The sequence below is a fragment of the Austrofundulus limnaeus genome, unplaced genomic scaffold (assembly GCF_001266775.1).
Source record: "Austrofundulus limnaeus strain Quisiro unplaced genomic scaffold, Austrofundulus_limnaeus-1.0 Scaffold1249, whole genome shotgun sequence".
In the NCBI taxonomy this organism is placed as follows: Eukaryota; Metazoa; Chordata; class Actinopteri; order Cyprinodontiformes; family Rivulidae; genus Austrofundulus; species Austrofundulus limnaeus.
This window is the reverse complement of record NW_013953651.1, coordinates 34,867-53,448: the sequence shown is the minus strand read 5'-3', so window position 1 is coordinate 53,448 and position 18,582 is coordinate 34,867. Positions and strand designations below refer to the sequence as shown.

Genomic DNA, 18,582 nt, shown 5'->3' with positions numbered 1-18,582 from the left:
TATTACAAATAACTTCATTTCTGGACATTTATGGTTTGATTTCTTTGTATGTATGGATCACTTGGGTTGTTATCGACATCTGGTGAAAATTTGTTCAATACTTATTTTACCTGCTGTATATAAAAAAATATATAACAGAGGAAAAAAATTATTTTTACACATTTTTTAACCAAACTGACAAGTTTCTCCACTAAAATTATTGTGTAATTTAAAGGCACTGAAACACCTGGTTAAGTTTGGAAGTTATTTATCATTAATTACAAACACCTGAAGCTGACTCAGAGAACTCTGATTTTAGAAAAAAATACCCCCCAGCTGCAGTCCGCTTGCACCTCCACCCCACCCGCGTGTGATTAAAGGGGCAATATCATGTAAAATCAACTTTTTTGAGTTTTATATCGTTATAATGTTATACTCTCATAAAAAACATGTCCAAAGCCTTGCTCTGACTCATTCATGCATGTTTGAGAAATCCTGCAGCGTTTTTAGGAAGCCATGCTGAGGAGCAAAACGACAGGTGGGGACCAGAAACGGCCCTGGGACGTGTCTTTAAGCCGAACTTCCTCATCACGGAGCACACCTCCCCACCCCCCACACCCCGCCCATGACTCCTGCAGGCTCTCAGCAGTAACAAAGCAAACGAGTGAAAGTAAAAGTTAAACTGTCTGCTGCTCTTAACATAACTTCTCACTCAGTGAAGCTCTTTTCAGATTCAAAATACCTTTGAGGAAATGTATTTTCAGATGCCAAGTAAACTGCATCATAGAAGGAATACGCGATATAAACGATATACGGTAGAAACGATATAAATTTGTCCTATGATAGAGATCTGTAGTCTACCGGCCAACCGCGCAATTCTTTTTGATGACTTAACCGGCTGGAGTCAAAACAGAGGAAGCGGGAAGCAGCCTGGCTGAGAGCGCAAATGAGGAGGGGGGAAAAAAACATAACTTATCCGGACCTGGTTCAGGTGTGTGAAAATGAACGCCGAACTGTTTACATGTTTACGTGATGGCGTGTCCTCCGGTCGAATGCCGACCGACCACACTGCTTGCTGCGGGAGGAGCGTGCGCCGCGGCACATGACGCAGCAAGGCGACTGTCAGTGCAGGTGAATTAGTGCTCCAGGACGCACAAAAGCTCGCCGAGTCTGGACCTTGTTTCTCCTGCGGTCATAGTGCGACGCCGCACGGCCGAATGCGCATGCACTCCACGCCCACTTCACGCGCGTTCCAAAGTGCGACTATAAAACTCAGCCTTTACTGTCTCCTTGTACAATGGAGAAGCGCTGTGGGAAAGGGTGACAGTCAGACTGTCTTTCAAAAAAGAAAAAAAGTAAAGCATAAACGGGATGATTGTCACCCTGCCAGAGTGCGCACAGATTAAACACGTGGAGTGCAGAAAAAATAATCTGCAAAGTGTGGAGAAAGGAATAAATACCAACAATTTGTTTTACCACCTTAAAACAAAGCAGGTGATTCCAAACACAACATCCAATTCTGTCCTCCTTGTTCCTAATCAGGGTCAGGGTGGGGGATGAAACCTGTTGCATTTCTGGAAACCCAGGACGGCAACCAAAATGCAAGAATAATGTGACAAAAATTTCAAGTGGATATCATCAACTTGTGTTTACTATGCATGTTGAAGATTATAAATATACAAAAGTTTGGAAAAAATATCAATAGGATGTACAGGGGAGACGTTTCTGCAATTCAATTAGGTTAATTTTAGCATTTTTTGTGTTTACTCCAGTTGTTATGCATCAAACGTGATCTAATCATGGGAATTTATTCTCAACCCATGAAAAGACAAAAATAAAATAGGGTGAATGGTGTCTGTCAGATATAAAATTTAGGATCTATGTTGATCTAAAATTTTCATTTTATACTATGGAAAATCCAGGTCAGCCAATAAAGATGGTTAAAAACATAAATGGGACAATAATTGGCTTTGGGGGTCATAGCAATCCATTTACTAGACACCTTAAGGATTACAAAAAGCTAGGTTAGAAAAATATATCTTTGGGGTGCATGGGACCCCCACCTTCCTACTAGACTAATGATGGTCCTCACTCTGCAGCAGGCGTAAAGTACACACACAACACACATACATACACAGAAGATGTTTGGGCTGAAACAGTTTTTGAAACCGTCATCATAATGAAGAAAAAATACTGGTATGCCAACAGTTGTAGATATAAAAATTTCCATTTAGACCACTTATATTTACATTACCCTCAGGAAAAGTTGGGACGAAAACATTCCTATGCTAGAAGTTCTTCAGTTGATTTTATATTGCCCTCTTGTGTGAAAAGGTTTTAATTATAAATTTGGACAAAATAACTGAACATTTATTGTTTTTGTCCCATGAAGACTTAACTGAAAAAGACTCACTGGTTGGAGTTTTACACTACTTTGCTGTGCTGAATGAAACAGCACCAAGCTTGACATTTTGCAGTAATTTGCTTCTGATTTGCAAATACTCCTGTGTAAAGAGGAAGTACACTTTGGCTGCAGGTCAAAGATAACAATAAACTTTCTAGCTTCAGTTTCAAACAACCATTTCCTGATGCTTCCTGGTGCTTATTTCCAAATTCTGTATGTTAAACAATAAACCAACAAGCACATTCCTGTTCTAACTCTTCTCTCTAGTCGTATCCTATTTCTTTGCATTATTCACTTTAGTTTGTTACAGTTTAACTAAGTCAAACAAGTAAATAATTTCATGTTTCATGATTTATAACTAATAAACTAATTAGAGAATGTGTAAACCAACTTATAAATAGAAAAACAGCAATATACGGGAAATTAGGGCTCTACATTGAATAAAAGTTCTAGTCTTGATTTTAACTTGAACAATGACAAAAACAGAATTTACAAAAACAAAGAACAAAAATATTCTTCTACATTCTGCTTTGTGAAAACCTCTCATCTGCCTCCAAAATGCTGGAGCTCCACAGCCCTGCTGATGCTGCCCATCATTACAGTGAAGTGCAGGGAGGGCATATGCCTCTGCCGAGTTAAAAAATAAAATTACAGTTTCAGTTTACACTCATCTACAGACCAGGACTCTACAGTCTACACTCATCTAAAGACCTGGGGTGTCATGTACAAAGACTTGTGTGGATTTCTTACTGAAACGTGGCACATGGTCAAATTCAGAAAATTGTGTACGCACAAAAAAATAGAGATGTATCAATCTGTGCATATGCAGGAATCCACTCACTTTCAATGCAAAGGTTCTGACTTATAAAACCTAAACTTGGCATGAAAATGTGCAGTCCCTCACACTAGCTCTGACTCATGCGTATGTTCATTTTGGAGACAGGAAGCTGGTGACGCAGATGGTGAAGTAAGGAATTACAGCCACACTGCATCATGATCACTCTCAGATATTTAATTTAACTCCAAATCAAACTTAGATTTTAAATCAACTTTATCATAAGCATCTCCATCCATCTCCCTCCTGACCCACAGACCCCTCAAATGTCAACATGGAGAAAAGGCATGAGGTTCACTTTTTAAAATCTGTATTACTAACGCACAGTGGGGGTGTGGCAAAGCAGGAGTAAAAGAGGACGGAGAGAAGAGTGGTAATATTATTTCTAGTGGCAAAATGGTTGGAGCAATGGCTGGGTTATACACCTCAAAAACGTGAAATACAGTATGTTGCCTTCAGGCTTATCCATCCCTTTAAAAAGATATTTGAAATCTAAATGAGATTTGCCTAGTAAAAATACGGTAAATAAAGTAGTCGTCAGCACCCGCCCTCCTCCAAACGCATGATGGAGTGGGTGCCTGAGCCGGCCAATCGCTTTTGTTGACATTGATCAGCTGACTCATTTAAATACAGCTCAACATTCATAAGGTACTTTGCATTGACTGGTTAAATGTGGGCGTGTAGAGGGCAGAACCTGAAGCAGGACCATGTGCACAAACTCTGAGGCACAGCTGTGATCTATTAAGGAAAATTGCTTGAAGCTGTGTGCATGCATGGTTTTATATATGGTAAATGGATTGTACTTATATAGCGCCTTTCTATTCAACCAGGATACTCAAAGCACTTTACAATACAATCTGTATCCTCCATCGCCCATCTACACACACATTCATTCAGCCCTCTACAATATCTACTAGGGCTGTAGCGATACACTAATCTCACAACACGATATTTGATATTCTGCTCACGATACAATATATATCACGATATTCAGCCAACGATACGATTCAATACAATTCTATTTTCTGAAGGATTTTAGAGGGACAGAGTGGTTTTGGTAACATTTTGTGACTGTTCCATAGGCTTGGATTGAATTAACTGAACTGAAAACTGATTAAAAGCACCAAACAATACCTGGTTCTGACTGGACAAAATTAATCAAAGATGCGGTGAGAAAATTAGTTTTCTTTAACTGAAACAGTGCAAACTGTAGCTTACAAGCCTAAATAATATTTGGTTCCATCCAGGGAACTTTGGCCAATAAAGAGCAAATTTTCCCAAATCTTCAGATGAGAGTTTATGATGAAAGTAATTAACACAGTTAAAGACTTGGAGGTAAATTATTCTGTTCTCATGTTACAGAGGAGGAACAGATTATTTTAAACAACTGAAATATGTGGTTCTTGAATCAGCAATAAAAAAATAATAAATATACACAATGTGTTGGAAGAAGGTGTTTGGTGGCTGACTGATAAATAGTGAGGTTAAAGAGAACATGAGAAAAGTTGGAAAAGGACTAACAAGGACTCATTCTGTGATTTTAAAAAAAGCCAGGTTTTTATTTATTTATTCATTTTAGAGGTTTTTTTTACAGCAGCTGATGATTAAACTGAAAGTTACCTTGATAAGATTATGTGAATCCTTTTACTGAGAAATTGATCAGAAGTGCTGTGAAAATGGTCGGATCCGCCTCTCTGGCTGCAGTGTGCCTCCAGACACAGGAGAAACAGATTTTCACAGGGGAACTGAACTTTGCACAACACCCACTAAGCTCGAGGCGCTAGACGCATGCTCGTCTAGTCTTCTGTAACGTGACGGCTGACTACAGTCGGAAAAAGAGCGCCACGGACGAGACACTTCAATTTGGCTTAAAATACAGACATTATGACTAATAAGGGACTGTTGGTAACCTTACCTCAGCTTAGAAGGCAGAGGGTGTCGATCTTTTCTGCTCAGATTCAGCTATCGGGGCATGAAGCTAATGTTTACTCACCATGCTAATGCTACCGTTACTCTCTCGCTGTGTCCAAAACGACAGGCCGGGTCCTCCGGAGGACCCAGACTCCCCGGTCGCGGTGGGCCGGGTCCTTGGTAGACCGGGAAGACCGGAAAAAAAGAGGCTGTGGATTTGGACGGTCTAGCCTCCCCTCCTTACCCCGGCGTACGTCTTGTCACCTAGCAACTGTGACGACGCTAAACAAGCAAACTTAAATCAAAACTAGAAAATTATCAATATATTAGCATTATTAATATCACAAAACTATAAAATTAACTTAAAGGTAACATTTGAAGAACTAATTGACCCGCTGTAGGTTCATGTTTATTTCGCATTTTTTATGACGAAAAAACAATATTTAAAAACATGTCCATACAAATGATAAAAGTATTAGAATTACAACCGCTAATTTTCTTTAATTTTTAAATCACCATACTTTTATTTAAAATGTATTCTTTTCTCTCGCTTCGTCCGCCATTACTAGCATAAAAAATCTCCAGTCGGGCCGCAATGCATTATGGGATATGCTGGGCCGGGAAGGATCCATCAGACCAGTCCTTCGATTCGGGCCAAAGGAAGGACGTATTTGTCAGACGCATCGGAGGAGTCTTCCGTTTTGGACGTCCTTCGTCGCGGCGCTGTGACGTATGCGGCCGATGAATTCGACCTTCGGAGGACCCGTCCTGCCGTTTTGGACACAGCCTCTGGCTCCTTAGGAGTAGAGGAGCCAAATGTCTGGCTCACTGCTGCCAACTAGCAGTCAGAGGCTGAACTACAACATAAAAATGAACTGTTGGCAGGACAGTTGACAATTAATTAAAAATTGATACAAGGCTTTAGAAAATAGATATATATCAGTGTATCGATATTTTCCTACACAGATTTTAGTGGTTGTAGAATTTATTTTTTGTTTCTGGCAAATGTGTCTCATAAATAGTCTTCAACAATGGACTCAGCGTGAGCGAAAGATGTGGCAGAACCGTGGAGTATATTGTTTTCCAACACAAGGTGGCTGAGACGGCTTTGTATGAGGCAGCGTTCACAAGATGGCATCCAACTTCACAGCAGTGTCGTCCACCTTATAGATGTCAAGCAATGTATTTACAAGATATGAGTAACTTTATTATTGTTATTATGGTGCGTTCACACCGAACGCGATTTCAGCTTCAAAATCGCAGCCAACGCTGAAGTCTGAAGCTTGTGCACTTTGAGGTCAGACGCAGGACAGTTGTTGAAGCGCCGCACGGCGACAGCCGCCCCGCCCCTCCCTCCTCTGTCGGGCTCCGTTTAATGTCGGACGAGGAAGTGGCTTTGCTTTAATTTACAGACAGCCAGAACGTGTCACGTTCATCAGATAATTAATTCATAATTAATTCACCAGATAATTCAGAGAAGAGGCTCACAGCTGCTTTCAGGACTACTTTTTTCAGTCTGATGAGTCGCTGTCACGCATTGCTGCGGATCAGGACACGACTGCAGCACTCATTTTAGCTAAAGAGCTCCGCTCCGTCTGTTTCAGGTTAGTGGACCTCATTCAGTAAACTGTCCCGTCGGGAAATATGTCGCTACGTCACACAGTGGAGTCTCTCTGATTGGTTGACGCTGCGCGTCGAGCTGCAAAAGTTCAGATTTTCTAACTTCAGCGATTTGGACGATTCGGACGATCTGAGCGTTCGACGCTCAGATCGTCCGAATCGTCCAAATCGCGCTGCTCTAATCGCGCTTGAGGCGCCGCAGAACTTCCCGACGTTGCTTGAAGCGCCTCCACCATAGACTTTGCATGTAAACCTGCTGCTCCTGACGCTGAAATCGCGTTTGGTGTGAACGCACCATTATTCAAAATGCCCTGCTTTTTGGTCCGATTCCTTCTTTTGGAGCAGTCTCTGGTACGCTTGGAGTTCACACATGCAATCAAACTGCACCAGAGTTCACTCCAACCGAACCAAGACCTAGGTTTTCAAGCGGACCGCATTAGATTTCAGTTACACACTCACACTTCCCAAAAACAAACCGGACTTTCTAGGTAAACAAACTAGAGATCATTGAAAGTGGACTAAACAGGGCTAGGGTGAATACACCTGAATATAAACTTCTGGCTTCAACTGAAGACAGGTCTTCAGTCCATCAGGGACACTGGACACGTCTTCAGTTTATCAAAAGGACACAGACAAAGAGACAAACTATCCACACTCACTGTCACACCTAGAGTCACACAGAAGAGCTTCAAAAGGTTTTCAAACTGAGCACTCTAAACTCAGACTTCAAAAATCTTATTATTATTAATAATATTTATCATATCAGTCATATAGTATTATTACTGATTGTGAGGAGTCTTTAATATTGAGATGTAATAAGACAGTCAAATATTCATAAACACATAAATTTATTAATAATACAATAATTAAAGGCGAGTCGTGTAAATGTATGTTTGTATCAAACAAGTAGCCCTTCGTGTTAGTCTGTACCCCTGAAGTAGCTCTCAGTCTCAAAAACATGGTGACCCCTGTTCATGTTTAAGTATTGTTAACAACAAGAACACAACTTTTTTTTTTTGACAAAAACACAGTGGGCCGTTGGCGGGCTACCAAACCGACCCTACCACCGGGCTAAGCCATTTTTCTGGGGGAAACCCTGACATGTGCAATGTAAATTGTTCTTGTGTGATGTGAATAGGTACTGTGGATATTTGCTGTGGGATGTAAATTGTTGCTGTGACTTACCACTCTCTTTTGCCTTGCATTCCTCTTCTGCCACACAAGCTTGCAGTTGCACCTGATTGGCTCTTAGACAGCGATTCATCTCCTGCTCCTCCTTCAGCTCCTGGCTCAGCTTCAATACTCGACTGTTCAGCTGTGTGCACCTGAACACACAAAGACAGTGCTGCTGTCAGATGTCTTCTATAATCACAGAACTCAATTCTATAAACTAAGGTTTTTACTGAATTAGAAATGCACCCATACCATCAGCATGATGCCTGTGCTCATAAAAAGTGTTCCAATACCAGTCGTACTACTACAGTTGAGCAGTCACTTGATAGAAGAGCGATGTTAATTGTTTGTAGGTAGTTTTTATAGCAATGTTTGTACATAAAAAGCTACTTTTTTAGCAGTGCTTCTTTAGCAATGTTACAGGGAAGGAATTATGCTTTGATTGTGATAAAAATTATCATGGTAATTGTTAAGAGGCCCAAGGGCCTAGAAGTGGAAACTTGATGAAGCACACCCCTACTTCTGTATAGATCACAATCATGTGACACAAACATCAGACAATGAGATGAAAAACAGCAAGCTTTCAGCTGATCATTTCTATGAACCAAAAACTGATCAGTAAATTCATCTGATGAGAATGCTTATGAGGCCACGAAACTGGACCCAACCAGACCCTGATGTTTCCTTTTAGGGATCAACCTGAGTTCGTGAGGCCTGTTATCCCTTCTACAGCTGCTTGGAGCAGGCCTGAGAGAAGAAGGCTGCACATCATTGGAACAGGAAGTCTCAGCCAAATAAGGATGGCAGTGATGAACCAGTCAGCTGACCAGGAAGTGAGAGGAGGCTCATGAAGAAAATAAGCATCACCATGTCTTAGTTTGCTTGTAAAACGATTGTGTTTTTTTCATTTTTTATGTCGAAGACATGTTTATAACATATCTTTTTCATAATCATGAATGACGATTAAAAGTTAAAGTTTTAGTTAAACATAGACACGTTTGTTATCTACAGAAACATCAGAATCTTGGCTAAAAACTGGTAAAATCCATTTCTATGAACATACAAGACAATTAAAACTACAAGCAGTTGAAGATAAAACTATGAAAGTGAAAACAAAATTGGTTTAAAAATTTGGCAAGTCAGAGATGTCAAAATAATATTTGTGTCAAATATTAGGCCTAATGTGTTCTTGTTTTTGATAGTTTTATGATCACTACTTTTATAAGGTTCTATATGTTGTAATCGTGATTAAATACAGCAAGATAAACTTTTTCAAAGGTAACAGATCTTTGTAATACTTGGTTTATTTACATGATGACTTTAATTGCTCGTTGTTCGGCCCCTCAGCTGTTGGCCTGCAGTAACTGTGGCCCCCGGAGCAATTTAGTTGAATAGCCTTGGTTTACATCAGTGCATTTAACTTAGTTACATTACTTTATGTATTTTTTTATTTTTTGCTTCAGATTAGAGCGTTGAGGAGATCGTTTGCTTTGATTAAATTTACTTAGCAACGATTTATATTTCACTTGTGATTTATTTTTTTAAATATCAATTTTTCTGTAACCTTTTTTAAGTTCTACACTCTTATTTTTGTTCACTTAAAAATAAAATTGCCAAAGAGCACATAAGGGATCTGCGTCTCTTGGGTTTTTCATGATTTTGTGGTGGGTTACTTTTAAAGTTCAATTTCTGGGTTCTGTAACTGCAGCACGAGGGTAGGCCCTTAACTGCACCTCATTGGGGAGTGGTCGGGGTCACACAAGTGCTGGGGTCTTCAAGTGATGAGGACACAGACATGCTGTTGGGGTCCTCTGATGGAGGAAAGGTCAATGGGGGAAATGTACTCTCGGCAGATATAGAGGGTCTCTCCCTTCAAGACCCCAAAGGAAAAAGAAAAAAACCTTCTTCTTGTTTGGCAACTGGGAATGGGGAGTCTGCGAATGAGCCTTCTAAAGGGTCGGGAGCTGACCACCCTAAAACCAGCACATCCAAAAACAATGCTGGAGATGGAGCCGGGCCTTCTTCTCACAAGAGGAAGAGGGCTATAGCCTCGACTCCAGGCAGTTCCAAAGTCCCAAAGAAACACCGCAACAGGCCTTCAATGGCACTGATTGCTGGTGGGGACCCACACAGAACTCTGAAAATAAGAAAGTGAACATGTGCGGGCCAGCCTGGTGGGGCTCACTGACCGGGTGCCGAATGATCAATCCGGTGCCACGGTTCATTGAGTCAGGTCTTGTACAGGGCAACTTTCGTGTGACCTGTGCGGAAGAACCAGCCATGGAATGGCTCGTATGTGCTGTCTCCCAGATCCCTAGTTGGGAGGRCCATGGATTCTCTGCCAAGAGAGTCCGGGACCTCCCAGTTCTCAAGAGAGTTGGTGTATTTGTGCCTGGGGAACCTGCAAAACCCCAGCAGCCACAGATGAACCCATCGTTCTTATAAAGCACAATGTGAAAGTCCAACGTACTTTTTCTCCATGCTCTGCTTCTCTTTGGTTATTTCTCCTAATCTCTGCTCCAGGTTGTCGCAGCGCTCTAAAGTCTCTTTAAACTTTGTCTTCATGTTGTTGATCTGAGAACATAAAAACAGTGTTGAACAATTTAAACCAAAGAGACAAAACCCCAAAAAGGTGTCCTTCAGTACCTCCTCAGCGGTCTCTTTCTCCAGATGGACGATCTTATTCTCCCAGTAGATCCTCTGAGACTCCAGCTGACTTGTCAGGAGATATGAGTACTACAGGCAGAGACAGCTCAGAATAGGATGTGCATTTTAGGCAAAAACCCTTAAATTCTTCTGGACTTTACTCACTCTACACTTGCAGCTGATGCTGATTTTATATTATTATATCTTAGTATTAGTGCTGGGCGGTATACCGTTTTGTACTGAATAACGGTTTTTATTTTTGTTATGATATGAATTTTTTGAATACTGGACATTCTGGTTTAAATAGCGGAACGTTTCGTCGCGGCCGCCAGTGAACTGTTGTTTCCCGGGGGACATTTTTCCTTGCTGCACCGCTAAATTTTACAGTCACATTAATTCTTCAAATTCAAACATTTAAACTAGACTTTAAATATTTGAAAATCATTGTCCATCCCTAGCACAGATAGGAAATAAGGAAGTAAAAAGCTTACCTCTAGTTGAAGTGCATCTATTTTTTCCTCTTGGCAGGTGTCCCCTTCACATTCAAACTGCACCATCTTCCCATCAGTCTTACTGGCTACTAGCCGATGCACATAGTTATCTGTAGTACAGGGATTACACAGCACTGACTAAACAAAAGGATATGAAACAGCTAAACGTTCTGGCATAACATAATCCATCCATCAAATTTTCTTTAACTGCTTGTTCTTTTTAATAAAAATATTTCATGACCGATATTATTAAAACTCTCAAAAATGTATTTTTAATGAATGTATACAACTGGTTAACATTTGGAGACAACCAAAATTACGATAAACTACAAGTAGACCAATTTTTCTGTTTGTCTCTTTCTTGTCCTCCCAGCCAGAAAAGGCTGATGGCAAACTCATCTTGCAGGGTTTCGGCAAAAATCTGAAAATCCAATGTAAGGCTTTTTAATGTCACTTTAAAAGTTTCATGAAATCAAAAGTGAATCTATGAATTTCACGTTTGTTTTAAATTCAATTTTAATGCCCCGTTTAATGCCTTTGACAGTGAATGCATAAACATTTGCACAATGTTTTGTTTTTGTGAGAGATATAGTTGATCAATCCTGTGGTCGCTCACTGATGTCATCATCTCATTATCATTTTCTGAAAGCGAAACCGCAGGTTGCTTTTTTACATGTAGGCCTGCCCGGGCCGACCCACCCTGCTCTGCTCTTATTGGCTAAAACTGTGCCTCTGGTTCTCTCTATTGGTTGAAAGCAGCATTAATTAAATCCCTACATCTATGCTGGACTGAAGATCACAACACAATTTTTTAATGTCATGTATGTGATTGAACTGGATTGAATTGACTGTAATTAGATTTGAATGTGACTTAATAGACTGAATTTTGTTGTTAAAGGTTTGTTTATACTTCATGCAAGACGTGCGGCTGCGGCCCAGCGATGACGTAATTGTGTTTGTGTCACCGACTGCATTGAGTATTTATACTTGGAAAAGCCTCCCTCTGCCCTCCCACCACATTCGTCAAGCAACACAAGTGTGATTTTATATTTAAGCTTCTGTAATAAATCACTTCATTTTCTCTAAAAAGTAGGCTAGCGAGGGTGTTTTATTAACTCGATTTGTGAGTCTGTTGTGTCGAATGTTGTCATGTTTCTTGTTGTCCCCCAGTATTTAATGTACGTGCCAAGCAAAAAGAAAAAAGGGGGGCAAAAAAGAAATAACGAGGAACAGGATTGGTCCCGCCAGGATCCCCGCTCCGGACCTGCATTCTCCGTTTGGTCTTTGCAAACCGGTCATGGAGAGTCCACCACTGTTTGCGGCAGACAGCCTCCTCTGTTTGCAACGTTTCTGTAATCTCCCTCCATTAATTTTTTGCCATTTGGCATTACTTGTACTCCGCAGTAGAGAAGTCATACAGACGTTTTGTACCTCCGGACCGCCTCGGCGAGTTTCTCTTCGAAACTATCCATGTTTACAAACAAAAAACCAGCCTCTGGAAGAGAGTACCGGGTAGCAGAGTGATACCAAACAAAAATGCCCACAAACTTTGAACCAATCACACGCGCCGAGCCGCAACCTCCGCGTCTCGGAGTGCTGACTGGGGGTACTGTATCGGACAGCTGTCACCGGGGATCGCAGCAGGAGTGCAGACGAAAGTTGCGCAACTTTTTTTCACTCAGCGGAGGGTAAAAGACGTGAGACGAGAAGTATAAACCAGCCTTTAGTGCTCTGACACATTTGTGGTTGTAAATTGACACTAGTTAAAAAAAAATTTTAATTAATTGCATTGAATTTAAAGAGGACCTATTATGCAAAATTCACTTTTTTACATGTTTTTATTAGTGCTGGGCATAGATTAAACATTTTAATCATGATTAACCTCTAGATATTTTTGCGATTAATCGAAATTAATCTCTTTTTTTTTTTAGAAATGATCACTTTACAATGGCTGAACGTATATGTTTGTATGTTGCAATATATGTGTGACACACTATGTACAGTTTTTCCTTTTCTTTCTCATTTTAACTTCTTATTGCTTACTGTATTTTTTTCCTGACAACTGGGGCTTCGTCTATCTTTCATTCCTCATAATACTCATTTGAAATTACAAAAAAATCTTGAATTCCTGATTTAATTTTATTATGCTGCATAAAATTTAACTGACTCAAATATGTTTAGAGCATATTAGGTACTGTTTTATATTTAAAAAAAAGGGGCAATGCATTTTCAAAAACTTTAAATAAGGCAAATCAAGCCGGTCTTACTTTTTCCTTTTTCTGCTGGTCAGCAGAACCTCCCTCTGTTTGTTTACCCTGGTTTTAAACTGAAGTGATATTTCAAACTGCTCCCAGTGGTGAGATAGTTTAGCATTGCAGCACTTACAAATAACTTTACTTCCTCCCAGCCCACCGTTGGGAAAGGTTTTAAAGTTAATAATCCAGCAGCTTCAGGCATGTTTCTGCCCCGGCTGCCTGAAGCTTGGGTTCATGTGAGCAGCTGCACACTCAACAACAAAGGCTCTCATTGGATGAGACACGCGATGAAGTCTGTCTAAAGCCTCCCTGGTGTTCTGGGCACGTCCCACTGGGAGGAGGCCCAGAGGAAGACCCAGGACACGCTGGAGGGACTATGTTTCTCAGCTGGCCTGGGAACACCTTGGGATTCCCCTGGACGAGCTGACCCAAGTGGCTGGGGAGAGGGAAATCTGGGTCTCTCTGCTTAGGCTGCTGCCCCCGAGACCTGACCCTGGATAAGCGGAAGAAAACGGACGGACGAACGTCATAATTTCTTATTACAACTAGGCAAAAAACTCTGGCGTGAAAGGCAGAGGGGATATGCATTCCATCACTGCCCATATTTTATTAGTCACCATCATAACTAAACACCAAGTGTTAATCAATACAAACACATACACACAAGCTCAAAGTGTTTACCTCCTGCATAGTCCCACACACGGTGATTTGTGAGCTGCATAGCATAAGTATGTTGGGTTTCCTCAAAGTGCTTGTAGGCATGCCGACTCACATAACGACCACAACCTATGTGCCCACAGATCAAACAAATCCACAGGTTCTGCAACAAAAAAAAGAGATGAACTCAAGAGAAAGAAGACAAAGTTATGATGACCTTCTTGTATTGACATACCTCCTGCACTCCACACTCAAAGCATTTGTTTTCTTCAACTGGTTCTGGTGTTTGACAGTACCTGCACACAGGACACCTAAAAAGTACACAAAGCACATTCAACTGAACTCACATGTGAGTGCTGATCTTGTGTGAAATACAATCATACATATGAAAACCAGAACAAAAACTATACAGAGTAACATGCAGGATACAAAGAATCAGGTGAAACCATATTTACATTACCACAGTGAAAGTTATTTTATGCACATTTAAAGTACAGTTGAATAACTGCAGAAATCATCATCAAATCCAGTCATTTACAATGTCCAGCTGGTCAAAAGAACACATTTTCAATCAACAGGTCAAGAAAAAGCTGATCCTTATAAATGAGGTATAAAACTAGCTCTATTCACAAATGAGTTTTGAAATTCAGGAAATTTATAAACCTTTACAACAGTGGTCACCTTATATCCTTCTAGCGGTCACTTCTAGCCTGCAGTGGGTAGGGGTTGAGGCCCCAGCCACCATCTATGAAGGTTTAAAACAACGTATAAAGGAGGGAAAGACTTCCAGGCAGCCACATGTTGCCCTTTGTATCATGGTCTGTGTCTTTTGATTATCTTCTTTTATTTGTTCTTTGTGTTTTAGTTTTCCTGTTTGTTTCCTGGGTGTTTTCTAGTTCAATTTCTCTTTTCCTCCCTCAGGCTGTATTCTGTCTATCAGTCATTCTCACCTGCTGTCACTCCCCAATCTGCTTTCCATATTATCATCAGCCCTTGCTCTTTATATTCAGTTGGTCTCCTGAGTAGGGATGGGTATCGTTACGTTTTATCGATAACACTACTCTTTTTTTTCTGTGCCACTTCAGTAGAAAACAAAACTGAATGTTAGTTTCTTAATTTCTGCATCATCAGTGGCTTTTAAAAAAAATACTATAGTAAGAAAGAAAAAGAAAAAGTAGAAGAGAAATATAAGAACAGTAAAGAGAGAAACCGATAGAAATTATACAACATGTGAAATGAACACCAATAACATACAGGACACCACATCCGACATTTGACCATCACACATAATCAAGCACATACGCATACAAACATTCACACACACACATACATATATCCAGTGATTGTCAAAAACCCCAGGATCCAAATGTCTTTTTTTGTGCGGTTGTGAACATGCATACAAGATTTCTCCAGTGGAAAATTAAATAGTGACTGTGGAGGACCCCAGACCCGGCCCCCAAGACCTAAGGCGAACATAAGGGGGACCAGAGACACAGACCCCAAGAGAGACCCCAAGCACCGAGCCCCCAAGGCCACCTGTGCAGCGAGAAGCACCCACCCACCCCCCAGAGAGGAACACAGGAGAGAACCAGGATAGCCCCACCAGCAACCACACGCAGAACCCACTGGGCCAACAGCTACGACCACAGGCCCCACCGGCCCCCGCCACACCGGAGCAGGACCAGGCATGGACACAGAGACCCGGATCCATAGAGTGCACCCCCACCCCCAACCCACCCAGGCCAAGGCCCGACAGGGCCAGAGGACCCAAGCCCCACCAGGCCGAGCCCAAGCACCCAGCCCCAGACATTGAGAGCCACCAGCACACCGGCGGGCCGAGGCACACCCCACCAGACGGCAGTGCGGCCGGGGGCAGAGCCCATCAGGTGAACCAGATGAGGGGGCAGCCCGAGTCCCAACCTGACAAATACTCAATCACACACAAACACAATCACACAGTCCCACCCTCATTCTCACACCCACTCATTCAAAGACAGACAAAAAGAACGCCACACCCCACTCACACTCCTTAAGAAGTGAGTAAGGGGGAGTAAGAGGGCGTTGCCACCACGCAAATATTGGTCTGTGTGGGTGGGCTTACGATATACGCCAGTTTCCAACTGTCCTCCATCTGAAACCGAGACATCGCAATCCAGGAACGCCAACCTGCCATTTTTTACATCCTCTCGTGTGAACTTAATATATTCATCCACAGAGTTGATGTGATCAGTGAAATGTTGGACTTCCTGGGCTTTAATTTTAACCCAGGTGTCGTCAACATATCTGAACCAATGGCTCGGTGGCACCCCTGAAAAGGACATCAAGGCTCTCTTTTCCACTTCCTCCATGTACAGGTTTGCAACAATAGTAGAAACTGGGGATCCCATGGCACACCCATGTTTCTGCCTATAATATTGCCCCCCGTACGTGAAGTAGGTTGAYTCCAGGCACAGTTTGAGGAGTTGGCACACTTGTTCTGTGGAAAGTGTGGTTCTGCTGCTGAGAGTGGTGTCTGATTTCAATCTTGCACAGACCACATCCACTGCCTTATCAACAGGAACGCACGTAAAGAGCGATGTAACATCAAAAGAGACCATAGTTTCATCCGCCTCCATGATGACATCCCTCACCTTGTCCACAAAGTCCAAAGTCCATAGTGTTCTGTATGTGATGTTCACTCCACCCCATGGTAACAATAAGTGTTAATTAGGCGTCAACGATAGCCATGTGATGTGAGTATCAGTCACATCACAAAAGCCTGAATTTTGCCTGAAACTCTCAGACTGAAGAAGTCTCTTGGAGAAGAGACGAAACGTTTCATTAGAGAAGAACCCGTCCAGAAGACCTATACAATTTTTTTTTCTTTTTGATGTACCACTGGGTTTCCATTGAATTGTACGTTGGTAAAGATAAAATGTCATTCTGCATTTTAATAATATATTTTACATGTGGTGACTACAGGGGTTGGACAATGAAACTGAAACACCTGGTTTTAGACCATAACATCCCTTTCAGACAGCTTCCTCTTGCGTCCACAGTTCATCCTGTTGGATGTGGTTGGTCCTTCTTGGTGGTACGCTGACATTATCCTGGATACTGTGGCTCTTGATACATCACAAAGACTTGCTATCTTGGTCACAGATGCACCAGCAAGATGTGCACCAACAATTTGTCCTCTTTTGAACTCTGGTATGGGACCCATAATGTTGTGCAATATTTTGAGCCAAACTGGGCTCTTACCCTGCTAATTGAACCTTCACACTCTGCTCTTACTGGTGCAATGTGCAATTAATGAAAATTGGCCACCAGTCTGGTCCAATTTAGCCGTGAAACCTCCCACACTAACATGACAGGTGTTTCAGTTTCATTGTCTAACCCCTGTATATGTGTGCAATATTTGTCAAACACAAACATCTCTGTCAGCATCTAATAATTGTTTACTTTATTAAAAAAAAATCACTTTCAAAACAAAATGTTTTATCATTTCTCAGTCTTCAAAAATATCTTTCTAATGCTAATTAAAAATGAATGCTATAAATAAATACCTAAAGTTGAAACCCATTTAAAAGATTATTAAAAATTTCCCCTTGATACTAATCCTTTAAAGGCTTGGAAGCTGTGAGGGTTTGCAAACATTGTCATTTTTATTAGTGTATTTCTCGCTTAAAAAGGCCAGCTCTTGTAGAATCTGCTTAGAAAACTGAGCTGAATAATAATGATAGGCCTGATTTACAGAATTCATGTAGGATATGGGCAGAACTCACGAGGCATCTTCCCACCGCTGGAGACACTGACTGTGAAAGCTGTGGTTGCACAGAGTGGTGAGAATGCCATTGACAGATTCATCCATTCTTTCTAGGCACACGGTGCACTTTGGAAGCTCCGTCAGCTCCATCACCGGCAGGCTGGCTCCCTGACGACAAGGAGGAAGGAGAAAGATGGAGGAAATTAAAGAGAAACAACATATAAATTTTGGAACTAATAATTATATTACTATTAGGGCTGTGAAATTTAACTCTGATTAATTTTAGTGTTGCACGGGCATAGATTAAAAATTTTAATCGCGATTAAATTTACAATCACTTTACTGTGGCAGAATATGTAGGTTTGTATATTGCAATGCACTTGTTTGTAATGAGAAGTGGTTCTCAAACTGTTTACCTGGATAAATAAAGGTTAAATAAATAATATAAAAAAAACTCCATGTGTAACACATTATGTGCAGTTTTTTTATTTTTGTCTTCTTATGGCTTATTTTATTTTATTTATTTATGTTTTGCTGACAACTGTGACCTTAGTATCTATCTTTCATTCTTCATGTCCTGGAAGACTGATGATGTCCTCGTGTACTCATTTGGAATGAAAATCCTTGAATTCTTGATTTAACCTTATTATTCTGCACAAAATTTACCTGACTCAAATATGTTTGGAGCATTTTTCATGTCCTGTTTTACATTCAAAAAATCATGTCTAAGCATCAATTTTGTTTTCTAAATAAAAACATAAAAAACTAATTAATAACTCAAGTAATTTATTTTATCAATGCCATACCATACCAACTTTATTTGTAAAGCACAGTGTGTAGGATTTGTTGTTTTCAGCGACATCTAG

The 18,582-nt window shown here is 41.0% G+C and overlaps 1 protein-coding gene across 1 annotated transcript in view; it reads right to left on the bottom strand.

The window, feature by feature from the left end:
• brap (BRCA1 associated protein) overlaps positions 1-18,582 on the bottom strand; it is a 33,649-nt gene that overhangs the window by 3,981 nt on the left and 11,086 nt on the right. Inside the window, exons 6-12 of the mRNA XM_014031423.1 lie at positions 17,736-17,884; positions 14,207-14,282; positions 13,996-14,134; positions 11,060-11,169; positions 10,569-10,658; positions 10,393-10,496; positions 7,935-8,074 (exon numbers count right to left, since the gene is read on the bottom strand). Coding sequence (XP_013886877.1) covers positions 7,935-8,074; positions 10,393-10,496; positions 10,569-10,658; positions 11,060-11,169; positions 13,996-14,134; positions 14,207-14,282; positions 17,736-17,884 — 808 coding nt within the window. The remainder of the gene's footprint in view (positions 1-7,934; positions 8,075-10,392; positions 10,497-10,568; positions 10,659-11,059; positions 11,170-13,995; positions 14,135-14,206; positions 14,283-17,735; positions 17,885-18,582) is intronic.